Source organism: Crinia signifera, chromosome 5, assembly GCF_055691185.1.
Source record: "Crinia signifera chromosome 5, ASM5569118v1, whole genome shotgun sequence".
NCBI classification, from domain to species: domain Eukaryota; kingdom Metazoa; phylum Chordata; class Amphibia; order Anura; family Myobatrachidae; genus Crinia; species Crinia signifera.
The window spans coordinates 144,481,341-144,504,736 of NC_139221.1; the positions used below are offsets into that span (position 1 = coordinate 144,481,341).

General features: G+C 40.0%; 1 protein-coding gene across 2 annotated transcripts in view; it reads left to right on the forward strand.

Moving 5' to 3' along the window:
• CDH18 (cadherin 18) overlaps positions 1 to 23,396 on the forward strand; it is a 621,311-nt gene that overhangs the window by 157,374 nt on the left and 440,541 nt on the right. For both annotated transcript variants that reach the window (XM_083188094.1, XM_083188093.1), the window contains one exon: positions 13,788 to 14,254. In XM_083188094.1, the coding sequence (XP_083044220.1) occupies positions 14,027 to 14,254 (228 nt within the window). In that variant the 5' untranslated portion in view covers positions 13,788 to 14,026. The remainder of the gene's footprint in view (positions 1 to 13,787; positions 14,255 to 23,396) is intronic.

The following is a 23,396-nucleotide window of genomic DNA, read 5'->3' on the forward strand; positions in this document are numbered from 1 at the left end:
GGGAGCGGTTAAGCTTTTATGGACCTTTGGTACGGTGAAGAAAATAGGGACTTTGGGTGATCCTGAGTAAGGGCCAATACAGTCTGTTACTAATCAAATCTTCGTTGGTGGCCTTTGTTAGGATCTCGTCACGTTTTTTTCTTATACTTCAGAGTTGGGTCCGATGGTAATATCAAGTATGTAGTTGGATTATCCAGTTGGTCCTGAATTTCCTTATGGTAGTAATTGAGGTCCAATATCACGATGCCCCTGCCCTTGTCGGACGGGCGGATGACTATATTTGTGTAACCTCCCTGGTTCTTCATGGTAGCCCATTCTCCCTTGGTCACATTGTTGTGACTTGGGTTCTGTATGTTGACCTTATCGTACTTAGGGCCTTATTCTAGTTCACTCTTAGAGGAAAATTCCTTCTTAGCTGAACAAAACCATGTGCACTGCAGGTGGGGCAGATGTAACATGTGCAGAGAGAATTAGATTTGGGTAGGTTTTTTCTTCAAAGTGAGATCTATATTGCAGTGTTAAAATAAAGCAGTCAGTATTTTCCCTGCACAGACACAAAATAACTCACCCAAATCTAAATCAATCTGCCATCCTGCAGTGCACATGGTTTTGTCCAGCTAAGAAGGAATTTTCCTCTAAGAGTGAACTAGAATAAGGCCCTTAGTGACTGTTTCATCCAGAAGACATGTGAAAGACTTGATGGAAGGGTTCTGTGATGGTGGATCAAATTGTGATTTAGAACTCTTAGAGATAATTTCCTGATGTGCTAATGGTGCACAGCTGTCTGGATGGTTCTGGAAAAATTCCTTTAGATGTAATTTTCTTGAGAAGCAATGTAAATATAAATTCCAGTTGAAAATTTGGGGGCAAAATGACAGACCTTTATTGAGTACTCGGGTTTCAAGGGGGTGAGTTGTCTTTTGGAGAGATTGTATACTAAGTCTCCTCCTGGGAATTTCATCAGGTGTAACCTTTGGTTCTGGCCTCCCCTACAGGTGGTCTTCCTCTGCCTCTTGTTGTTCTTGCAGGTTTGCTGGGTGGGCCTAAAGGGACATCTCAGACTAGTGCTGCTCCTTCAGAATCGACTGGACCGCCATCCGCGTTAGAGGAGACAGTGCTCACCGTGAGCAGTTCCCATTTTTCTATGCCAACCTTGATTTGGGCAGGAGCTAAATTTGTGGGTGTCTTCGCCTCCCGTGAGCCACCCGGTTCTAATCTCTCTCTCTCTCTCTCTCTCTCTCTCTCTCTCTCTATATATATATATATATATATATATATATATATATATAGGCGTCCTTGTTGCTGTGCACTCCCTGCTTACAGGTATACTGTCCCGGTGCCGGCTGTAGGATCTCCTCGCAAGGAACACCAAAATATATCAACCAACTGCTTCGTAGGCAGCTCCAGCAGCACTTCGGTATGAATAAGGAATAAGGAATAGCAGACTCAGCTATACTGCAACGTTTCGAAATTTATTCGTCATCAGGCATAAAAAATACAAACATCGCTCACCTTATATCCCCATCTCCCACGTGAAACACACCTATCGGGTTTGCCGGAAGCGGACCCTCCCACACGTCCGCATCACTTCCGGTCCGGTCGTCCAGGAGATGAGTAAACAACTCTCTCCTCTCCCGGATACCTGAACCAGCCTGTGATGAGTCACTTCCGCCTGGGTTACCACGGAGACGCGGCATCGCTGCCCGTCTGTCTCCTGGATATCAATTTAGCAAGTGACATCGGTTGTGTTTACAAGTCCGTTGCCGCGCTGACCCAGATAGTGGTATAAAAAACATCAAAATTAAAACATCAGGCTAAGGTTAACCCCACTGCTGTAAGGACCTCCATATATAATGCAAATCAATTAAACATATTATACAGGTGTTTAAACCACAATTGCTATGCTATCAGCAAAAAATACACTATATAAAGAGTACATCATCGCTCTATAAGGTCATAGAAATGCACAAGCATGAATGAATTCCACATACCACAATATATCACATAAGTGCCAATAAGAAAATAAGAATAAAAAATAAAGTATAAAAAATAAAAAATAAAAAATATATAAAGTAAAATAAAAAAATTAAATAAAAATAAAAATAAGAATGCAGAAATAGAATGAAGAATAAAGAATCAAAATGAACAAATATTACAAATATTACAAAAAAGCATGAAGCCCAAGGTGATCGTTCAATCCATTTGGAGACATGGTATTTAATCTATAAATCCAACGTGACTCACATTGGAGTAAAGCTAGCGACCTGTTACCTCCTCTCAATCTTGCTGGTATATGATCAATAATCATATAACGAAAATTTGCCATGTTATGGCCAGCCTGGGCAAAGTGTCTTGCCACAGGCTGGTCACTGGTACCTGTCAGTAATGCAGCACGAATTGCTGTACGATGGCCTGCCATTCGCACACGTAGGGTACAGTCGGTCTTCCCAACATAATGCAATCCACAGGGACACGAAATAAGGTATATAATAAATCTTGTAGTACAAGTGACCCTGTGTCTAATTTTATAGCGTTTGCCACTAAAAGGGTGGCAAAAGCTGTCACCAACAGTAAGGCTACGGCAGGTCAAACAGTTGAGACACCTGTAACAGCCGTTACGGCGTCCCAAAAAGCCAGAGGTTTCTGTAACAGGTGGTGCGGTGATGTCCGTCCGGACCACCCAATCACGTACATTTCTCCCTCTAGTGTAACACGACATGATTTTAGTGTCAGCTAAACCCAAGTCCCTATCAGTACTCACAAGGGGCCAATGTTGTTTAGCTATGGTGGAGATTTGATTACTTAATGGATTGAAATGATTAACCCAGGGCATTTTCTTAGGGCCAGATGTGGTTTCTTTAGTTTTAGTTTCAAGAAGAGATGAACGTGGAATGGCCAGTGCCTTAACCTTGGCTGCATTCAGTGTGTCTATGTCATATCCACGGATAAGAAAATTTCTGATCATACCATCAATTTCATTACTTGCTTGTTGAGGATCGCTGCATATCCTGCAGGCCCTCAAAAACTGGGAAAAGGGGAGGCCAAATTTAAGTGGCCTAGGGTGAAAGCTCTGTGCATGCAGGATAGTATTGCGATCAGTACTTTTTTTATACAACGTCGTGGATAGAGCACCATTTTTTAAAGACACAGTAACGTCCAAAAAATTGACAAAAGATTGATCTATAGTCGAAGTCAATTTAAGTGGACTAGCTGAAAGATTGTGGCCCTCTATGAAGTCATGGAATCGCTGTTCAGTACCAGTCCATATCAGAAAAATATCATCGATGTATCTGGTATAGAAATAAATCATACCAGATACATCGGACTTGAAAAAGATCTCCTCTTCCGCTTCGAACATATACGCGTTGGCATACGATGGGGCCACATTGGACCCCATCGCACAGCCAGAGCGTTGAAGAAAAAATTTACCGTTATGTATGAAATAATTATGAGTCAAAATTATTTCCAATAAATCGCAAAAAAAATCGACAGATGGACCTTCATAACATGGACTGGAACTAATCAGCGATCTCACCGCAGAGATCCCTTCCCCATTAGGGATAACAGTGTATAGACTGGATACGTCTATACTACATAAATAACTATTAGCTGGAATATTTTGAATAGCCATGATCTTATTAATAAACATCGTCGTATCCAGGAGGTATTTCGGATGCCGTACTATGCACGGCTGCAGCAAGGCATCCAAAAACACCGCACTGTTTTGAAACAGTGAATTGACTGCCGCAATAATGTCAGTTACGTTTTCGGAATCCGAAGTAGAGGATATATTGTTTAAAGATGCATATTGTGATGATATGGATAAAACTCCAGAAGGAGTGTATCGTGACTTGCTGAGATTAAAACAAAAAGAACTGGATTTCTATTACCATGGTGTAACGCTTACAGACTATTATAAAGAAAAGCGTATTCCACGTGGTTTTAGAGTGAAGAATTGCCCTACCATAGGACGCCATAATCTGTCCTTTTGCAAACGCTGGATTGGCGTATTAAACAAGTGCAGCTATGATTTAATGTTATTAGTCATAGAAGAGTCTGGACGTGAACTTAAAGTGGTACGTGACAAGATCAAAGTATTTGAAACCACTAATAAATCGACTCTGACTGCCGACACAACTGTCAATTGGTGTGAAAGGTTGGAGGTCCAGTTGAATACATATAAACGTGAACTGTTGGCGTTCAAAAAGCAAAAATTGCATAAAGTCATTAATGATTATGAGCACAATGATGTATATAGATGGACTAATTCTGACCAGAGGGGGCGTGGACGCCCGAGGAGACAGTACCAACAACGAGGTGCACGCTCCCGTGACAACTACACTACCAGTGACTCTGACTTTAATGATTCGTCTAACAGTCCATCAGTCAGATCTAAGGCCCCTTTGGGGATTCGCACCCGCTTCCAACGCCAGGGAGATGGAGAGGGCGTACAAGGCGTGGCGGCAAGAGGTCGCGGTCGAGGAAGGCCCGGCAGGCCGCCCTTAAACAGGAGAGCACGATAGTATTTAATTTGTCTCAATATACTCCTACTGCGAAGGAGTTAGATGTTCTGAGTCGTGGACTGTCATATGTGCCTACCACCGCATTTAAGCCGTTTGAATGGCAGATTGAAAAATATCGTATTAATAGACAGCTCCGATTGCATGAACACTTTCATAAAGATAAAGATATTGTTGATTCCATTGATGTGCCACTTAATGCTTCTATCCCTCCACAATTGCGCAAATTATTGCCAAGATCTAAGTTTGATCCACTTACTAATAATGTGTCCATTAAAATGTTTTCACGCATGCTTGACCATGATGTGGATGTGATTGCCAAAGCTAATTCTAGTGGTGTTGAACATGTCAATTTTTCCTATGCTGAATTTGAGGCCCTTAAAAGTCTTTCATCTAATCCAGATATAACTATACGCCCCGCTGACAAAGGCGGGGGTATAGTTATACAGGATTTGAGTACTTATATTGCCGAGATTGACCGGCAATTATCTGATGATGGTGTGTATCAACTTTTATCTAGCGATCCCACTGCAAGATTTTCTAAAATCTTGACTGCCAGAATATCTCGGGCTGTCAGGGAGGGTGTGATTGGCAAGGACTTGGGAGAGGCATTAACACCTGCATGGCCGGTGACTCCGGTCATGTATACCCTCCCCAAGATCCATAAGCATGCCACCGCCCCCCCTGGCAGGCCCATTATTGCGGCAGTCAATTCACTGTTTCAAAACAGTGCGGTGTTTTTGGATGCCTTGCTGCAGCCGTGCATAGTACGGCATCCGAAATACCTCCTGGATACGACGATGTTTATTAATAAGATCATGGCTATTCAAAATATTCCAGCTAATAGTTATTTATGTAGTATAGACGTATCCAGTCTATACACTGTTATCCCTAATGGGGAAGGGATCTCTGCGGTGAGATCGCTGATTAGTTCCAGTCCATGTTATGAAGGTCCATCTGTCGATTTTTTTTGCGATTTATTGGAAATAATTTTGACTCATAATTATTTCATACATAACGGTAAATTTTTTCTTCAACGCTCTGGCTGTGCGATGGGGTCCAATGTGGCCCCATCGTATGCCAACGCGTATATGTTCGAAGCGGAAGAGGAGATCTTTTTCAAGTCCGATGTATCTGGTATGATTTATTTCTATACCAGATACATCGATGATATTTTTCTGATATGGACTGGTACTGAACAGCGATTCCATGACTTCATAGAGGGCCACAATCTTTCAGCTAGTCCACTTAAATTGACTTCGACTATAGATCAATCTTTTGTCAATTTTTTGGACGTTACTGTGTCTTTAAAAAATGGTGCTCTATCCACGACGTTGTATAAAAAAAGTACTGATCGCAATACTATCCTGCATGCACAGAGCTTTCACCCTAGGCCACTTAAATTTGGCCTCCCCTTTTCCCAGTTTTTGAGGGCCTGCAGGATATGCAGCGATCCTCAACAAGCAAGTAATGAAATTGATGGTATGATCAGAAATTTTCTTATCCGTGGATATGACATAGACACACTGAATGCAGCCAAGGTTAAGGCACTGGCCATTCCACGTTCATCTCTTCTTGAAACTAAAACTAAAGAAACCACATCTGGCCCTAAGAAAATGCCCTGGGTTAATCATTTCAATCCATTAAGTAATCAAATCTCCACCATAGCTAAACAACATTGGCCCCTTGTGAGTACTGATAGGGACTTGGGTTTAGCTGACACTAAAATCATGTCGTGTTACACTAGAGGGAGAAATGTACGTGATTGGGTGGTCCGGACGGACATCACCGCACCACCTGTTACAGAAACCTCTGGCTTTTTGGGACGCCGTAACGGCTGTTACAGGTGTCTCAACTGTTTGACCTGCCGTAGCCTTACTGTTGGTGACAGCTTTTGCCACCCTTTTAGTGGCAAACGCTATAAAATTAGACACAGGGTCACTTGTACTACAAGATTTATTATATACCTTATTTCGTGTCCCTGTGGATTGCATTATGTTGGGAAGACCGACTGTACCCTACGTGTGCGAATGGCAGGCCATCGTACAGCAATTCGTGCTGCATTACTGACAGGTACCAGTGACCAGCCTGTGGCAAGACACTTTGCCCAGGCTGGCCATAACATGGCAAATTTTCGTTATATGATTATTGATCATATACCAGCAAGATTGAGAGGAGGTAACAGGTCGCTAGCTTTACTCCAATGTGAGTCACGTTGGATTTATAGATTAAATACCATGTCTCCAAATGGATTGAACGATCACCTTGGGCTTCATGCTTTTTTGTAATATTTGTAATATTTGTTCATTTTGATTCTTTATTCTTCATTCTATTTCTGCATTCTTATTTTTATTTTTATTTAATTTTTTTATTTTACTTTATATATTTTTTATTTTTTATTTTTTATACTTTATTTTTTATTCTTATTTTCTTATTGGCACTTATGTGATATATTGTGGTATGTGGAATTCATTCATGCTTGTGCATTTCTATGACCTTATAGAGCGATGATGTACTCTTTATATAGTGTATTTTTTGCTGATAGCATAGCAATTGTGGTTTAAACACCTGTATAATATGTTTAATTGATTTGCATTATATATGGAGGTCCTTACAGCAGTGGGGTTAACCTTAGCCTGATGTTTTAATTTTGATGTTTTTTATACCACTATCTGGGTCAGCGCGGCAACGGACTTGTAAACACAACCGATGTCACTTGCTAAATTGATATCCAGGAGACAGACGGGCAGCGATGCCGCGTCTCCGTGGTAACCCAGGCGGAAGTGACTCATCACAGGCTGGTTCAGGTATCCGGGAGAGGAGAGAGTTGTTTACTCATCTCCTGGACGACCGGACCGGAAGTGATGCGGACGTGTGGGAGGGTCCGCTTCCGGCAAACCCGATAGGTGTGTTTCACGTGGGAGATGGGGATATAAGGTGAGCGATGTTTGTATTTTTTATGCCTGATGACGAATAAATTTCGAAACGTTGCAGTATAGCTGAGTCTGCTATTCCTTATTCCTTATTCATACCGAAGTGCTGCTGGAGCTGCCTACGAAGCAGTTGGTTGATATATATATATATATATATATATTTATATTCCATATTTAGTTTTGTTAATATGAACCTGCAAAATGTATATTATTTGTGAGTACACATAGAATTGAGATATCTGTTTGCACTAAGTAGATAAAAGGGAAAGCTATTTTCTTGCAACGTGTAACTGCAGATCTGTACTTTGCTAGTGACTATCCCATAAGATGTCTCCTTATTTACGTTCTACAATTATCAGCCCAAGAGATTGGAGAGATATTGTGTTAGTATTTGGTATTTCTTTTATGAGATGTAGTTTTTTTCAATCCTGTTCATGACAAAACACTCTACAAAATAAGCATTGATCCTGAAAGAGCATGCGTTTGACTTTTGGTAAAGTAAGGATGAATCATCTGTTTTATATGCAGTTGCAATGCAGAAAAAAAATCAGAATAGCCATCTGTAGTCCCAGTGGAACAAATATTCTTACAGTATGCCTGAATTAAATAGATGTGTTGAAAATGGAGGTACAGTAAAATTACTTGTCATGCTAATTATCCTCTAAATCAGCAGTTCTCTGTTTTAGTATCCTACAGACACAGTACTGTATATTATAAAGTGGGGTTACATTTTTTGATGTAAAAATGAGTAATGTTAATGCTGTTCAACATGGCGCATATTGGAATTTAATGTACCTGAACTGAGACAATTAAAAAAAGAGAAGACATTTGCTGTCATTGGCCTTGAGTGAAGGGATTTCTGGCTGTCAAATGAGGTTCGATGTTGTCTTAAAAAATGTATTACCAAACATAGACTGCTCAAGTTAATCAGAGTAGAGATGAAATTCAGCAGAAGCATTCCATCAAAGTGTACATTGCAATCTGAACATGTGACATCAGGGTTAAACTCTGCTGGACAACTGGAGTGATTCATCTCATACTGTTAAACCCACCTCCATAGCTTTGTCTCTCATTTAATAGACCAATAGTAATCCAGTGCTAGGAATAGCAGCAGTAGCAACAGTTCCAGGGCCAAATACTAAAGACCCTGCTGCGATTTCAGTGGGCTTAGGGATCCATGGATGTTTTCCTTTTCTTGTGATGTACATATCTGCCTTACTTATATGGCAGAAACACAAGGCTTCCTCAGCTCAGTGTGCCACTGATTATCACACTTGTAAGAAGTCAGAACTAGATTGTCTGCATTGCACGCAGTGTATATCAAGGTGCACGACTGGGCTCCAATTTTGGAAGAGATAGCAGCATTAACAGTGTTATAATTATGTGTTTATTGTCCATTATTATGCACAGTTTTTCATATCATATTTCCCTGAATGAAAATGAATTAAAAATAATTTTTAAGATACATCTGGAAAATAATATTAATCTTGTATAAACTTGAATCTTTGACTGAGCGACAATATACAGTAGTATCTCATATAACAAAGCATTGTGCTCAGTTTAATTTTGTTATATATATAGCAGAGCATCAACCCTTTGAGTGCCAAGTGGATTTGTAAAAATAGGTGTAAAAATTACCAAGCAAACATTTTTATTCCTCATTATGACCTATCATGTTTACATTTATATACTGTAGGAGATCTAAACTTTTTTTGCAGAACATTTTTTATTTGAATATATTTAACAAATGTGAGCGACGCTGGCATTTTAAGCGGATATTTTGCACAACTCTCACATATTAAAGATAAATATTTGTAAATACTGTAGTACTGTAATTATATATTTTATAAGGGGAGATTTATCAAAGTTTATAGGCTTACGGAAGCTGACTGGTTGGTAGAGTACTTTATCCCTCTCCATGGTTTGGTAAATCTCCTCCTTAAGGTTTTGTCTATAATAGCGAAACTATAAAAGTAATTAATCATAACCATGTCATTAATATACAAAATAAGAAACACAGTCCTTAAAGTGGTGATTGTGAGGTGGAAGATACAGTATGTACTCCCCACATTTTCTCCTTTGTGTCTGATCACCTGAGTATCTCTCCTTTATTTACGCCAAGCAACTCTTACTCCCTGCTACCCTTTATGCCCCTTCTTCTCACTCAACCACTGCACATCCAAAGCCCTCTACACATCTCACAACTTCATTCTTTTTATCCACCAGCCCATCTTCCAAATTCCCCTTCTCGCTCACTGCATCTCCAACCGGGGACATTTCCTATCAGACCCTTCTACGGTTAGTCTGCAGTGAGACTGCAAGGTTCTGCTGCCTTTAAGGCAGGGATATACTGCTGTCATTCAGGCAGCAATGTGTTGCTGTCAATGAGGCAGTGATTGTTTTTTGGGGCTTAGCAGTTATTTCCTGTGATAATGTTTAAGGGTAGGGTGCTAAGCTCCAAGTAGAACACCTGCACTCTACAAAGGCATGCATGCACACCAGAGCAGGGGCATGGCCTTTCTGGATGTGGTCTCATGGCACTCCTAGAACAGTAAATGAGACAAATGATGGTTGATTGAATATAAACATGACTCGAAAAACACCCAGATCATAGCATAATATGGGTCCACTTACACTCCTCCTTCTCTCCCTGGCAGTGGACATAACACAGTTATAACACACTGCTATGAGGTGAAGGGGGCTGTGGAGCGTGACACTAAGCAAGGATTCACTAACTGGCATCAGGCCTGATGATGGTAAATAACAACTGGGACTTCACCTAGACAAGGGGAAATTATCACCAGCATGGGTCTGTGTGCATGAAGTAGTTTTATAGCAGATAAGCTGTTGTGGAGCAATCTTAACTACTACAATGGCGTGCAGCTGCCTTGCTGCATGCTCTACAGTCAGCCCATGTGCTTAATTACTGACCCAGCAATGGGGGACCCGCCTGACTTCAACCGGCGTCTGAGTTGTCAGACGCCGGGTGGAAGCCGCCTGTCTCCAGGAAAGGTACATCATTCCGGTCGCTTAGCAACAGCCGGGAGCTGCATCCCCAGAGAGCCGCACAGCAGTCTCTAACAGTTATTAGTCACTCCCACCAAAGCTCCAAACCAGCCTCTAATTGCTACCCGCTTATTAAGTTTACTTGATCCTCCAAGTTATGTAGTGCAGCGAAATACAGTGATACAATCTTCTCCTTAGCTGGGTGCCAAAAGTGCCTTTGCTCAGGGTGCCATTGCTGCCTTCATACTGTGCAATATGCTACTACTGATGGTAGGGCCAGGTGTATCAAGAGGTGCGCACTTGGAGCCATGAGGGAGAGTCAGAGAAAATGAAAGAGGAGGTGATGAAAAGAAGAGGAAAGTAAGAAGCCAGAGGGTGGTGAAATGCTGACTAATGTAAGCAATAGACTTGGCAGAGGGGAGGAGTGCCCATAGAAACTAAATAGCATATCAGAAATGAGTGAAGGGGAAAGCACAGCGAATACTGGAGTCACAGTAAAAACATAGAAACCAAATTTTTACAGCTGATAAGAACCACTAGTCCCATCTAGTGTGCCCATGTGCATGCCCGCCTACACACTAGGGTTGAATTTTGTCAGGAGCCATTAACTTACGAATGTATTTTTGGATTCTTGGAAGAAACCAGAGAAACCCACACAAGGTTGGGGAGAATATACAAACTTTACAAATCTAGGGTCTTTTATGTAATCAAACCCATGACCTCAGTTCTGTGAGGTAGTAATTCGAAGAAGGAACTTCATAACATTAATATGTCATATTTTATATTGTATTTCAATATAGATGTATCCAATTATACACAACAATTATTCAATTTAGCCTTACATAGAAATATTACAGTTTCCTTTTCCATCCCTAGCCTAGGCTGCAGTGGCCTCCTCTGTCTGTTTGACCCTGAAGGGTGGGGGGTGGACATTCTCCCAATAACCTGGGCCCAGCAATGCTGTCTATGGCCCTGGTGATGTTTTGTGAGTCAGCTTACAGTAAAAAGCCTAATTTCAGTGACTCTTTTGTTAGTTATTTCCCTTTAAAATGCATTCTCATTCACAAAATGGAGTGAACAGGTGTCTGAAAAGGGAAATGGGAATGGCTAGTAATGACAGCACGTGACTGGAAGATTAAGATGCAACTCACAGATTAGTTTCTAACTTTAACGGTATCATAAAATAAATAGCAATTTGCTTTTCAGGCACATAACCCTAAAACTCAAAGGCGTAACTACCATAGGTGCAGGGGGTGCAGCTGCTATTGGGCCCATAGCTTTGGGTGGCCCTTCTTTCCTCTGTAAGTTAGATATCTTAAAATTATCAGTATTAGCTGGTAAATACAAACTTTTGTTTTGGGGCCTAGGAACATCTGGTTACACCCCTGCTAAAACTCATTGGTTCATAGTTTTCATAATATTGAATTGTCAACTACAGTATAAGGAATAAGTAACCTAATTGCCTATAATATGATATAATATAGTTTAGGAAACATAGAGACCAAAAACAAAATTCATCAGATCTAAATTTTTGTCTTGTTTAACTGATTTCTAAGGGTTACGTATTTACATAGTTACATAGTAGGTGAGGCTGAATAAAGACTTGCGTCCATCTAGTTAAACCTATGTTTATAGTAGCTTATCACTTGTTGTATAGTATGTTCTGATATTTTAAAGACAGATTATGTTACTTATTCGTACCCATGGATGTTTTTAACCAAAAAAAGTTTATCCAACCTTATTTTAAACGTATTTATGGTGTCTGCCAACACCACTTCTCCAGGAAGAGAGTTCCAAAGTTTGACTGCTCTGACTGTAAAAAAAAAATTCTTCTAGATGAACAAAATCTTTTTTCTTCTAATCTAAACTTGTGCGCTTGCGTCCTAGATTCCTTTCTAGTAGAAAAAAAGTTTTTTTTTTAACAGTTCCTTATATTGGCCACTAATATATTTATACATGTTGAGCATATCCCCCCTTAAAAGTCTTTTCTCTAGTGTAAATAATCCCAAATTGTTTAATCTTTCCTCATAGCTTCAATTTTCCATTCCCCTAACAAGCTTTGTAGCTCTTCTTTGGATTTTTTCTAATTCTATGATGTCCTTTTTATAGTGCGGGGCCCAGAACTGCACTGTGTATTCGAGGTGCGGTCTAACCAATGATTTGTAGAGAGGCATACAGTAATTACTTTTTAGTCCCTAGTTTCCATGCCCCTTTTAATACATAGGGGGAGGGGCCCTAAACTGCACACCCTGGACATATGAGGTGCTACCTGCTGAGACTTGTAGTGCAGCAAGCAGGAGGAGGAGTTTGCAGGTGCACACTAAATATATATGCTAGACCTTTTAATATCTTGCTATATTGCATTTGAGGTTATTAGCATAGTAATGGCCATTAGTATGGGCTTGTCCATCGCATCCAGGTTACCTCAATAGGACAAGTCCCTAACACTACTCTGGGACAGGTCCAGGGCACAGGGCCCCCCAGGCCAGCCCAGCAGAACCACCCCATGGCATCACATTAGTGTGAAATTAAAGTGATAGTAAAAGGGATAGGGGAAATTATATGTGATAGGACTTACCTAGGTAAGAAGTAATAATAAATGTGAAGGGTGCTACATATATATTAAACAAACTAAAGAGGTGATTGAAAGTATACGATATGATGCCATAGAGCAGCCCAGCAACAGCAGCCCAAAGAGCCCAGCGCCCCAAACACAGTCCCACAGACTAACACTCAGCATATATGTATAGTAGGACTTACCCTCATAGTGCCAAGCTGAGGTGTGCAGTCTTGAATGTTGGGACTCCAACCTATTTAAAATCAATCTGGGGCAGGTGGGTGGGGTGCTAGTTAAGGAGGAAGGCGTCTCTGGGGGGCCCTGTGCCCTGGACCTGTCCCAGAGTAGTGTTAGGGACTTGTCCTATTGAGGTAACCTGGATGCAGTAGACAAGCCCATACTAATGGCCATTACTATGCTAATAACCTCAAATGCAATATAGCAAGATATTAAAAGGTCTAGCATATATATTTAGTGTGCACCTGCAAACTCCTCCCCCCTTTTAATACATGAAAGAATTTTGTTGGAATTTTTTTTGTTATATTACATTGAGTACTGCACTCCAGTTTGTTGTCTATGTTTAAATGTTGCAGAAAACATACCAAATGTGTTGCCAGAAATCACATTATGTGTAGTGCGCACAAAATGACTATATGAATGATATTAGGTCATTTAAGTACACAATTTCTGTCTTTAATTAACTCGTATTTACTTTGTAAAGCTGTGAAAATACTGTTTGTGATTGTGATATTGTTTTTCTCTCTCTCTTAGATATAAGATGCCTCCCTTCTGGGCAACGTTATAAAGAATCCTACAGAGACTCTGTGCAGACATATTTTTTTCAGGATGTAAATACCTTTTGTTGTTAAAAGTCAATAAAAACAATGGAAGCACACAGAAGACCATGCTGGACTGTAATACCAGATAGAGTTTAGCTTTGTACCAAGCACATCCAGGAACAGTTGGATTAAACTTTTGAAAATCTGTTAAAAAAGGCAATCTTTCCTACCATGAGATTTACAAGCACATCTGGTATCTGTCCAGTTCTAGTATGTCTCTGTTTTGTGCAGAGATGTTATGGAGCAACACATCACACCTCCATAAAGGTGACCAGAAATCAAACCAAACACATAGAAGGAGAAACAGAAGTTCACCATCGGCCAAAACGTGGATGGGTATGGAATCAGTTCTTTGTTTTAGAAGAACACATAGGACCAGACCCTCAGTATGTTGGCAAGGTAAAACTATTCACATTCTTACATGTATCATGTGTTGTGTTATTTTCTTGTTTTCTTATTAAATATTTTACCTTTGTTATAAACAAGGATTTAATGAGGAACAAGAACTGAATGATCTTAGAGAAGAACAATACTTTAATGTCTTAGTTCAGGCATAATATATATATTATTTTAAAATCGTAACTACTGCACTGTATGCAAGTGTTATTCGAAAAGAAAAAAGTTTAAGAAAATAAACAATAGGTATTATGCCTTGTTTTAATAACTGCTAAGATAGTTAGATGTTTCACAGTACATTGATATTGTCAAGGAATTATGTTATGATATTTGATATAGATATAGATATTTGATATAGATAATTGAAGATTACAGCAGATGTGTGTAAGTGGTGAAAGTAAGGGACATTCCTGTCATTGGTTACAAAGACAGGCTAATTAACTTCTAACACATTGCTCAATGACAGTGTCAACAGCTATAGAGATCAAAGGCGCCATCCACATGTTATACAGTAGGTGTTTGTCTAAGCTGAACAGTACTGTATAGCCCCTTTGTGAGTATGATTTGGTTTGGTTTAAAAGAAAAATGGAAATAAAAACTTACCTATTTATTGTGTTTTAAAATAAATTGCTTCTTATACATTTCAGACTCAAAATGCTAGCACAAAGAAAAATTCAAATTTAATTAAATGTTAGATTAATTTTTTTAATGATTGAGATTTTTAAATTAATATATTTGAGATAATGTCTATGTTATGCTTATTAGATGGACAATAGTCAAGTATAAATGACTCATGCCCCAGGACTTTTTTTTATTGATCATGGGAATCCGAGATTACTTCTAGTAGCCATAGAGGGGTATTCAATGCCAATGACAGTGTGCTATCGATGGCGAGAAGTGCTGATAGCTCACAATCAGTATTTAACGCTCTCCCCTTCACTCACTGTTTCCCCCTCGCTTGTTCCCTGAGGTGAGATGGAAACGGCCAGTGTGGCCATTAAAACAGCGGGGCTCACAACAAAATGCAGCGGACTCTTGAGGATTTGGGCTGAACATTGAATACGGTGAGGTAACAGCGACAGGGTTCGACGGCGAGGATGGCTTATTTTCAGCAAGGAAAAGCCATCATTATTGTACAAACACCCTCGCCGGCCACATTGAATACCGTCCATAGTGTTTTATGGGCCAGATTCAGTAAAGCAAAAAAAGCAAGTAATTTTGTGTCTGGAACAAACCATGTTGGTTTTCAATGGGAGGAAATACATTTATATTGCTTCCCTGCAGTGTAAATACTGGCTACTTTTGCATGCAGCCTACATACAATAGCTTTATTTTACACGGCAATTTAGATTTCAATTTGAACACACCCACCCACATCTACAGTATCTCTCTCTGCACGTTACATTTGTGTGCATATTTGCTTTGCTAACAAAACTGAATCAGGCCCTACAGTATATTGGGGTAAATTTGGATGGGTGTGGCTCAGTTGGTCACGAGCAAATTGTTAGACAGTCATCAGGTCGACACCATTAGGTCGACATGCATTTAGGTCGACATGTGTCTGTTGACATGCAGGAAGGTCATCATGAGTCTAGGTCGACATGGGTTAGGTCGACAGGGACATTAGGTCAACAGGGTCATTAGGTCTACGTGGGTTAGGTCGACAGTCAAAAGGTCGACGTGGGTTTTTTCCCTGTTTTTTTTTACCCGAATGTCGACACAGTCAACATGGACACAGGTTAAGGTGCACCGCTGCGCTCGCCATGCTTTGCGTTCGGTGCCTCGCTATGCTCGGCATTATTCCCCCACCATGCCCTAGTGCAGGGGTTCCCAAACTGTGCGCCGTGGCTCCCTGGGGTGCCTCGGGACACATGCAGGGGTGCCCTGGGTTGGTAGTCCAGGACCAACTCAAATTATTAATGGTTAATTATTTATAAGCAAAACCAGTGCTGGTGGCTGACAATCATAAAATGTGTACAAACAGAACCAATTCCTGCCCTTTACTACATAACTAACCCTAAGAATCGCATATAAATCCAATCTAATTAAAATAATTTTGCCCTGGGGGTGCCGCAAAAAAAATTCTTATACTCTAGGGTGCCGTGATTCAAAAAAGATTGGGAACCCCTGCCCTAGTGGATTGTAGGGCATGAAATACCGCTTGTCGGCACATGGCTTGAAGAAGAGTGAAGAACCCCATGTTGACCTTTTGACTGACGACCTAACTTATGTCGACCTAATGACCCTGTTGACTTAATTACCCTGTCGACCTAACCCATGTCGACCTAGACTCATGTCGACCTTCCTGCATGTTGACCAAGACACATGTTAACCTAAATGCATGTCGCCCTAATGGTGTCGACCTAATGACTGTCTAACAACTTGCTGGTGACCCAATGACTGTATCCCATGTGGATCACCATGGCTCAACAAATCATTAACAACAACAATAATAATAATAATAATAATAATAATAATAATAATAATAATAATATACATTATTACTTATAACCAGCAAAAATAGGTCAAGGAACTCTGGGTCTGGGGGTGGATCAATTAAATAAAAAGAGAACGAGAGACAGAGATGTATTTAGAATCAAAGGCACACACAGGTGACTTTAAAAAAAATATATCTTATGGACATTATGGCCCAGAACAGATTCAGGAACCCAGTTCCTGATGATGTCATATTTAATTAGAGGTTCAGGAACTGAGTTCCTGCTGGATCCTGCTGAAAAATAACACTTCTTCACACATTTTCTTAAGGAATTCTAGTGGTAGCTAATTGTACAGATGGTGCCGGGCTCTTCTTTGCTGGCGAATCGCCAGAACGTTACCGCTGGCGATCCGCCAGCAGCCCGGCTCGCCATCTGACTGAGACGTGTGTGCGTCTCACGCGCACACGCGTCTCAATCTCCGTCGGCGGGGCGACGGGAACCCTGTCCGTCTCCACTTCAGGGAGACGGACAGGGTTAGGGGGGGTGCGGGCAGGTGGCGGGGACCCCGGGTGACCGCCAACAAGCCGGCAGTGACCCGGGGTAAGCGCTGGAAGCGGGACCCACGCGACTCTCGTACGCGCGTGTCCCCTTCTCGCTATACAGATGGTGGCTGGTGGGGGATGGCGGCTGGCATCGCCATCCCCTGCAAAGATGAGCCATGTCCCATCTGTATCTGCTTTTTGAAACTTTTCTACAACAGAATCATTAACTGTGATTCATCATGACATACAATGTCGCAGAGATGCGCAATGCCTGTTGTAATACATTTGTGGTAACTAATTCTAAGACTCTATGTATATGCATCATCCACTTACCCTATTCCCATCATGGAGTTGTTGGGAGGTGGGGGGGATGCACCAGCTCCCAATGTGCATGCCTGTCCAAGATGGGTCCAACCGTACAAGGTTATTATATAGATAAAGAATGGCTTTAAATAGTTAGTTAATCATTTTAAAGATCATAAACCATATATATAACAAACCTAAAATAAAATAAAAAAGTCTCTCACAATGTTAGAGCTACACATATTTTCTTTTAAAATTCATATCCCTTGATTTTATCTGTCCTCTTTTTATGTTATTTTTCTGTTTTTATTAAATAGTATGTATAGCCAAAATCCATTTTTTTCTGCATTATTGCTAAAGTTACACATAATCACAGAATACTGCTTGGTTGGATTCCTATTTTTATTGCAGGAACTTGGTTTTCTAAAGTTCAGAAAACTCTCCTCACTTCTGTTGTCAGGATGCTTTTAATAATAGATAAAATGCCTGTGCAAAAAGCATACCTTTGCAACAGATTTTGTAATCTAAGGCAACGATCTATATTAATGTATAATGTCTGCCTTATTCCAGCCAAAACTGAATTATTTGTTTACGGTGTAATTAACTATAATTTGCATAAAGTAAGGTGTAAAGTTCATTTATTTTATTATACTAGTTTCCAAGTATCATCTTTATTCTTTCTTTGTACTGTCCATACTTTTTCTTGTTTGTTTAAAACAATGTTGAAATGTCCTCCTGGGATTCTTTCCTTTAAAAATTATACCATATATTTTGTTTTAGTATTGTTTTTATGTTTGTCAGACATTCCACCTTTTTTTCTTTCCATCTTCACTTGTTTTTTATTACTCTTGTGTTCTATTGATTTTACGATATAGTATGTGCTATGTTTTTGTCACTTTTATGCCAGGTTACTGTGTCCCATGCTGTTTTCATGTGTGATTTCAGTTTCATTTTAACCCTGGATTTCTTGTTTCTGTACAAAAGAACCAGTGACATTGTTATGTAGAATGCTTTTTTAAATTCAGGATTAGTTTTTTTTACAAGTACTATACAACTAATATCTAAATGAAGCTTTTAACTACAGTATAATAAAAATAAATATTATTATAACCTTTCTTATAGTTTAATTGTAAAGCATATAATTGTAAAGCATATACATAGAGCTGTTTCATTCGCACAATTATTATTTTTTTAAAGTTGACACATTATGAAAAGACTAGCAATTTAATTAGACACGTCTGGGCTGGATTTCTCACTAGGCCCATGAGGCACGGGCCTAGGGACGGCACCTATTATGGGCATCAGGCACGGCCCTGTCTCCTCCTCCGGCTCAGTGTGACATAAAGCTGCTGCAGACTGCCTGCATGGGCAGAAGAGGGCTGCCACTGGTGCTGCCACTGGCAGCACACACTGTGAAGGAGGACAGGTAGGGCTGTCCCTGCCGCTGACGATGGCACTGGAGGCATACACTGTGGAGGAGGAGGGCTGCCGCTGCTGCTGGAGGTACAGACTTGGTAGCGGCTACTTCCCCTTGAGTTGGTGGAACTTCTATCGTCGGGCCCTGGGTGGGTTTGGGGCAGCGCATCACACTCACCTTGACAGAACAACACAGCACAGTGGCAGGAACATGCACCATTCTGCTGCCGGGAGGAAGTGTGTGGAAGCAGTGCTGAAGGCTGATGGTAAGAGAGGTCCTCTCTACACATGCACCCCTGTTAGGTTAATACACCCCCTTTCCCATACACCGACACCATGGGCAGGACAAGTACCCACCATAATTAGTTAAAGTCCCTTAAAAATAAAAAACGGAGGGGGGGGGGGGGCAGCCAAAAATTTGGTGCCTAGGGGTGGACTGACCCCTAAATCCATCCTTGGACACGGTGAGTACAAAACTTTGATTTCATAGTTTCATTTCACGAACAGCGAACTGCAGTTTTTCATTTTACACATTTTATAAACATAATCTGAGCTGAAATATGTTCATCCATATTTTCTGGAATCATGTGTTAAAGACTTTTCGTGCCAAGTGTAATCACCTCCAAGATGCTGAAAGTGGTGATGTTTTGGCCAAATACCCTCAAGATTTAAAGTAGGTTTTGCCTTTAAAAACAAAAAACCTCTTTCAATCCTGCAGCTAAATTGCTGAAATTGCACTTTAGGTAAATGGTTGGCTATTACATTTGTCTCTCTGTCAGTTTGCTAGTTATGGGGCCTGTGTTTTTCTCCCTCCTAAAACAACAGGGATGTTTATTAGATATGTTGAAGGTGACAAGCTCTATAAAAGTTATACACAATGGCCATTACCTCCAATTTGCACTTTAGTATAATGATGAATAAAACCATTTAGCGTTCTAAAGAAAATTGGGACAAGCACACTGATTGTTTACTAGCTTATGTAAATGCATTGCATTAAGTAGCCGACCGTGCTTAGCTAATATTAAAAGTGCACAACACATTTGAATTCATTTTTATCTTTAATGAACAGATTATTTTTCTACTTGGCAATTGGAAATGAAGCAAGTGTTCAGATATAGTATAATTTTCCCACTGCCACTAGAACTCGTATTTTTACTGCTCATGTAAATGGGGTTGGTATGAAACCGATATGTTTCAGTGACCCCATACATCCTTGGGGTTGCATCTTAGGCAAGGACAATGTTGTCATCTTTTAGAGCCTGTCTTCTCTGTTTACTAGCTTGTGTTCATGCAGTTAATGAAGAAGATTTCTCTGACCCCCTTAAATACACTTTAATTCATTCAAGTGATAATGTTAGCTCTCACTGCTCTGTAACATTAATTGTGATGTAAAAAGAGCAGTGATTAGAATGTAGCTATGGTGGGAAAAGGAGATAGTTACTAATACTTTTTTATCATTAAGTAGAGGTTACAACTTGTATAATTCCATCTAAAACTTGCACAGAAATGTGGAATGATGGTATGGAAAATAATAATTATTGTATTTTATTTTGAATGCACTCCTCAGCTCTAAAAATCCATGTTTAACAATGCTGTGAATCTACAACCATGTAGACTACTCCTGCTCAATTGCCACACTCTTCGGGGAAATTTACTAATGTGTATTCTACTTCACATGTGATGTTGCTATGCGCAACCAATCAGATCCTGTCTACTATCTTTTAGAAGGTTCTAAATAAATAAGAAGTAGATTCTGATTGGTTGCCTATTTTCCCCCTTCACCTCTTGTTTCTAATCCTATCTTCTACCATGCTGTATCTTTACATTGCACTACTCACAGTGGCTCTCAATCGGTTGGTTGTGTCACAACCTATGGGTTCATGTTTAAGCCATTGTGCCATGTTGCGTTAGCAGCTGTGTTGTGAGTTGTAATGTTATATGAAATTTTGTATACTGCATTGTATTTTTTTACTGAATGCTGTTGTGTTAGCATGTACTTTCATTCTGTGTGCACAGTGCTGTGGATCACATATAATAATAATTATGTGCACCCTATTATGGGAAGGAGAAAGATTATGACACTACATTATGCAATATAATTTACTTAACAACAATGGTGGCACAAGGGTTTTCTGGTATTTGTATTCTTATTTAAGCAAACTCATACTGGTATCTTGTTTCAGATTGGTGTGTTTAAAAAATAATATTTTTAATGTCAAATAAATGTGTGATTTAAAGGATGTACACTATGAGTACTCTATGCTATTTATGATTATTGACAGTACGTTTGTGAGTGTTGTTAATGATACTGTATATGTGAAAAATTGAGTGATTCAAAATGTCAGAATAAATGAGTAACAGAAGTATAACTCAATTCATTCACTTATTATGCTGTAGTTACTAGATAATTCAGAAATCTATCTGAAGCTGGTAAAACCTGTAGCCAACATCACAAACTGGAATCCAGTTTTGTGACCCATACACTAGTGCAATTTGGCCTGATTTCTCCTGATTCTGATGGATTGGACCAAGAAATCAGGTAAAATAGGGTCAAATTGCATGTGTTTGACTTCCAGATTGACCCAATGTGCTTTCCCTTACACATTGGGTTGGAGTTGGAGGTCTGACATGCTGCACATAAGATAAATCATATGTGTAGCCATTAGGTGCAATGTATTGCATCCAATGTCCTTGAAGTCCCCCCCGCAGCTCCCCCAGGAGTCCTTTTATATGAGATAAATCGCATGCAATTTATTGCATGTAAAAAATGGCACATCAGACGCCAAATCAGGTGTGAGGAATTCCAGGATCCTTCTGGGGAATGTAAAGGGAAATCTGTTCCAACGTGTCTGAGACACAAGTCAGACAAGTGTAAGCCTCAGCTTGTGTAGTTGGCTAAAAGAAATGGGGTTGTGAGGCCAGGATGTCTCCATGTTAACACACAGACCCCTGGCGGTTACAGGTTTGGCACACCTCTTTTTTCAGGAACACATCCCTCCTTCTGCCCCCTGTCCAACCCCTCAATGCTGCTGCATGTTAAGCATGCCAAGAAAAGGAGGAACTGTAGGCAACAATGGCCCATTCTGTAGATGCACATAATTTGACTTTGCACAGCCACATATTCCTGATTATTGTGAATCGGCATGCAGCACAGTATCTGCACCAAACTTGGAATTAGGCCCAGTGATACAAACACCTATGCAAAATAGCTTTTTTGTATGATAATTTTGTAGACTATATTTTTAATCACTCCCACCCTCATATAATGACTCACCTTTACTCAAAATCAATAGACCTGTAAAAGATGTCATATCAAGCTTGGAGAGAAATACAGTGAAGAGTTATAAAGCACTAACAAGCAGCTTCTAACTCTCATTTTGCTATCTGTGTTTGAAATATAGACTGGAGCTGATTGGATAGTACATAATTTATCTCCAATTTACCTTTCGACTTTTTAAAAAAAATACTCTCCTAAGAATTTATTGTTATCTAGTCTCATTTTTGCAGATTGTCACCCACTTGTCTTACATCTTTTGAGTTTAAAAATCAAGCTCTAAAAGTCTTACCTGGTTCTGTGTTTTTGCCCTATACAGTTCATACTGTAAGTTAAGGTTTTATTTATCCGAATTTGAACTCTTTCTTTGACTTATTTTTACCATTGCTGCTAGTGACATAAGAACACAAGCTTATTCAATCAGTTTCTTTGTTCCATGTTGACCATATTACTTAATCTGGAGCTGCATGTGCACACCTTTGGCAGTCAAGTGCTGATTAGTCTTTAGGCATTTTGGAAACATACTGTAGGTGTTTGCAATTGTGTTAGTGCAACCACATATTACAGTAATATATTGCATACAGAAAACCACTGTACATGATTCATGTGGAAAACAATCTGGTACCATATCTGTGTAATCTGTTACTATAACTTTGTAGAGCAATAACCTTCAAGTAGGTGTTGATCTAAAGTTGAAGTGAAAAACATATTTTAAGGCTGATTGAATTGTTTTTAAGTGGGTATTTCAACCAGTACTAAAGAAGTTAATCAGGATACTTCCCCCAAAATGTCATTTAAAAACTGATGTTGAAAAAAAGTGATTTATAGTTTTGTGATAGATGAAGAGTAAATTTATAAAGCCAATAATATTACTCTATAGGCAGCGCACAGAAAGGGGAGTATACCTGGCATGGCAAACATACTCATACAGGCAACTTTATGCTGAGTGGGAGAGAGGGCATATGCCATGGCTGTGAAGAAGTGCAGAAAGGGGGAAATGCACTGATTGATAAACAGTGCAGAAAGGGGAGTATGGCGTGACTGTAAGGAAGCACAGTAATGGGACCATGCCCTGACTATGAGGCAGTGCAGAAAGGGGAGTATGCCCTGACTGTGAGGAAGTGCAGAAAGGAGTGTATGCCCTGATTTGGAGGCAGTTTAAAAAGAAAGTA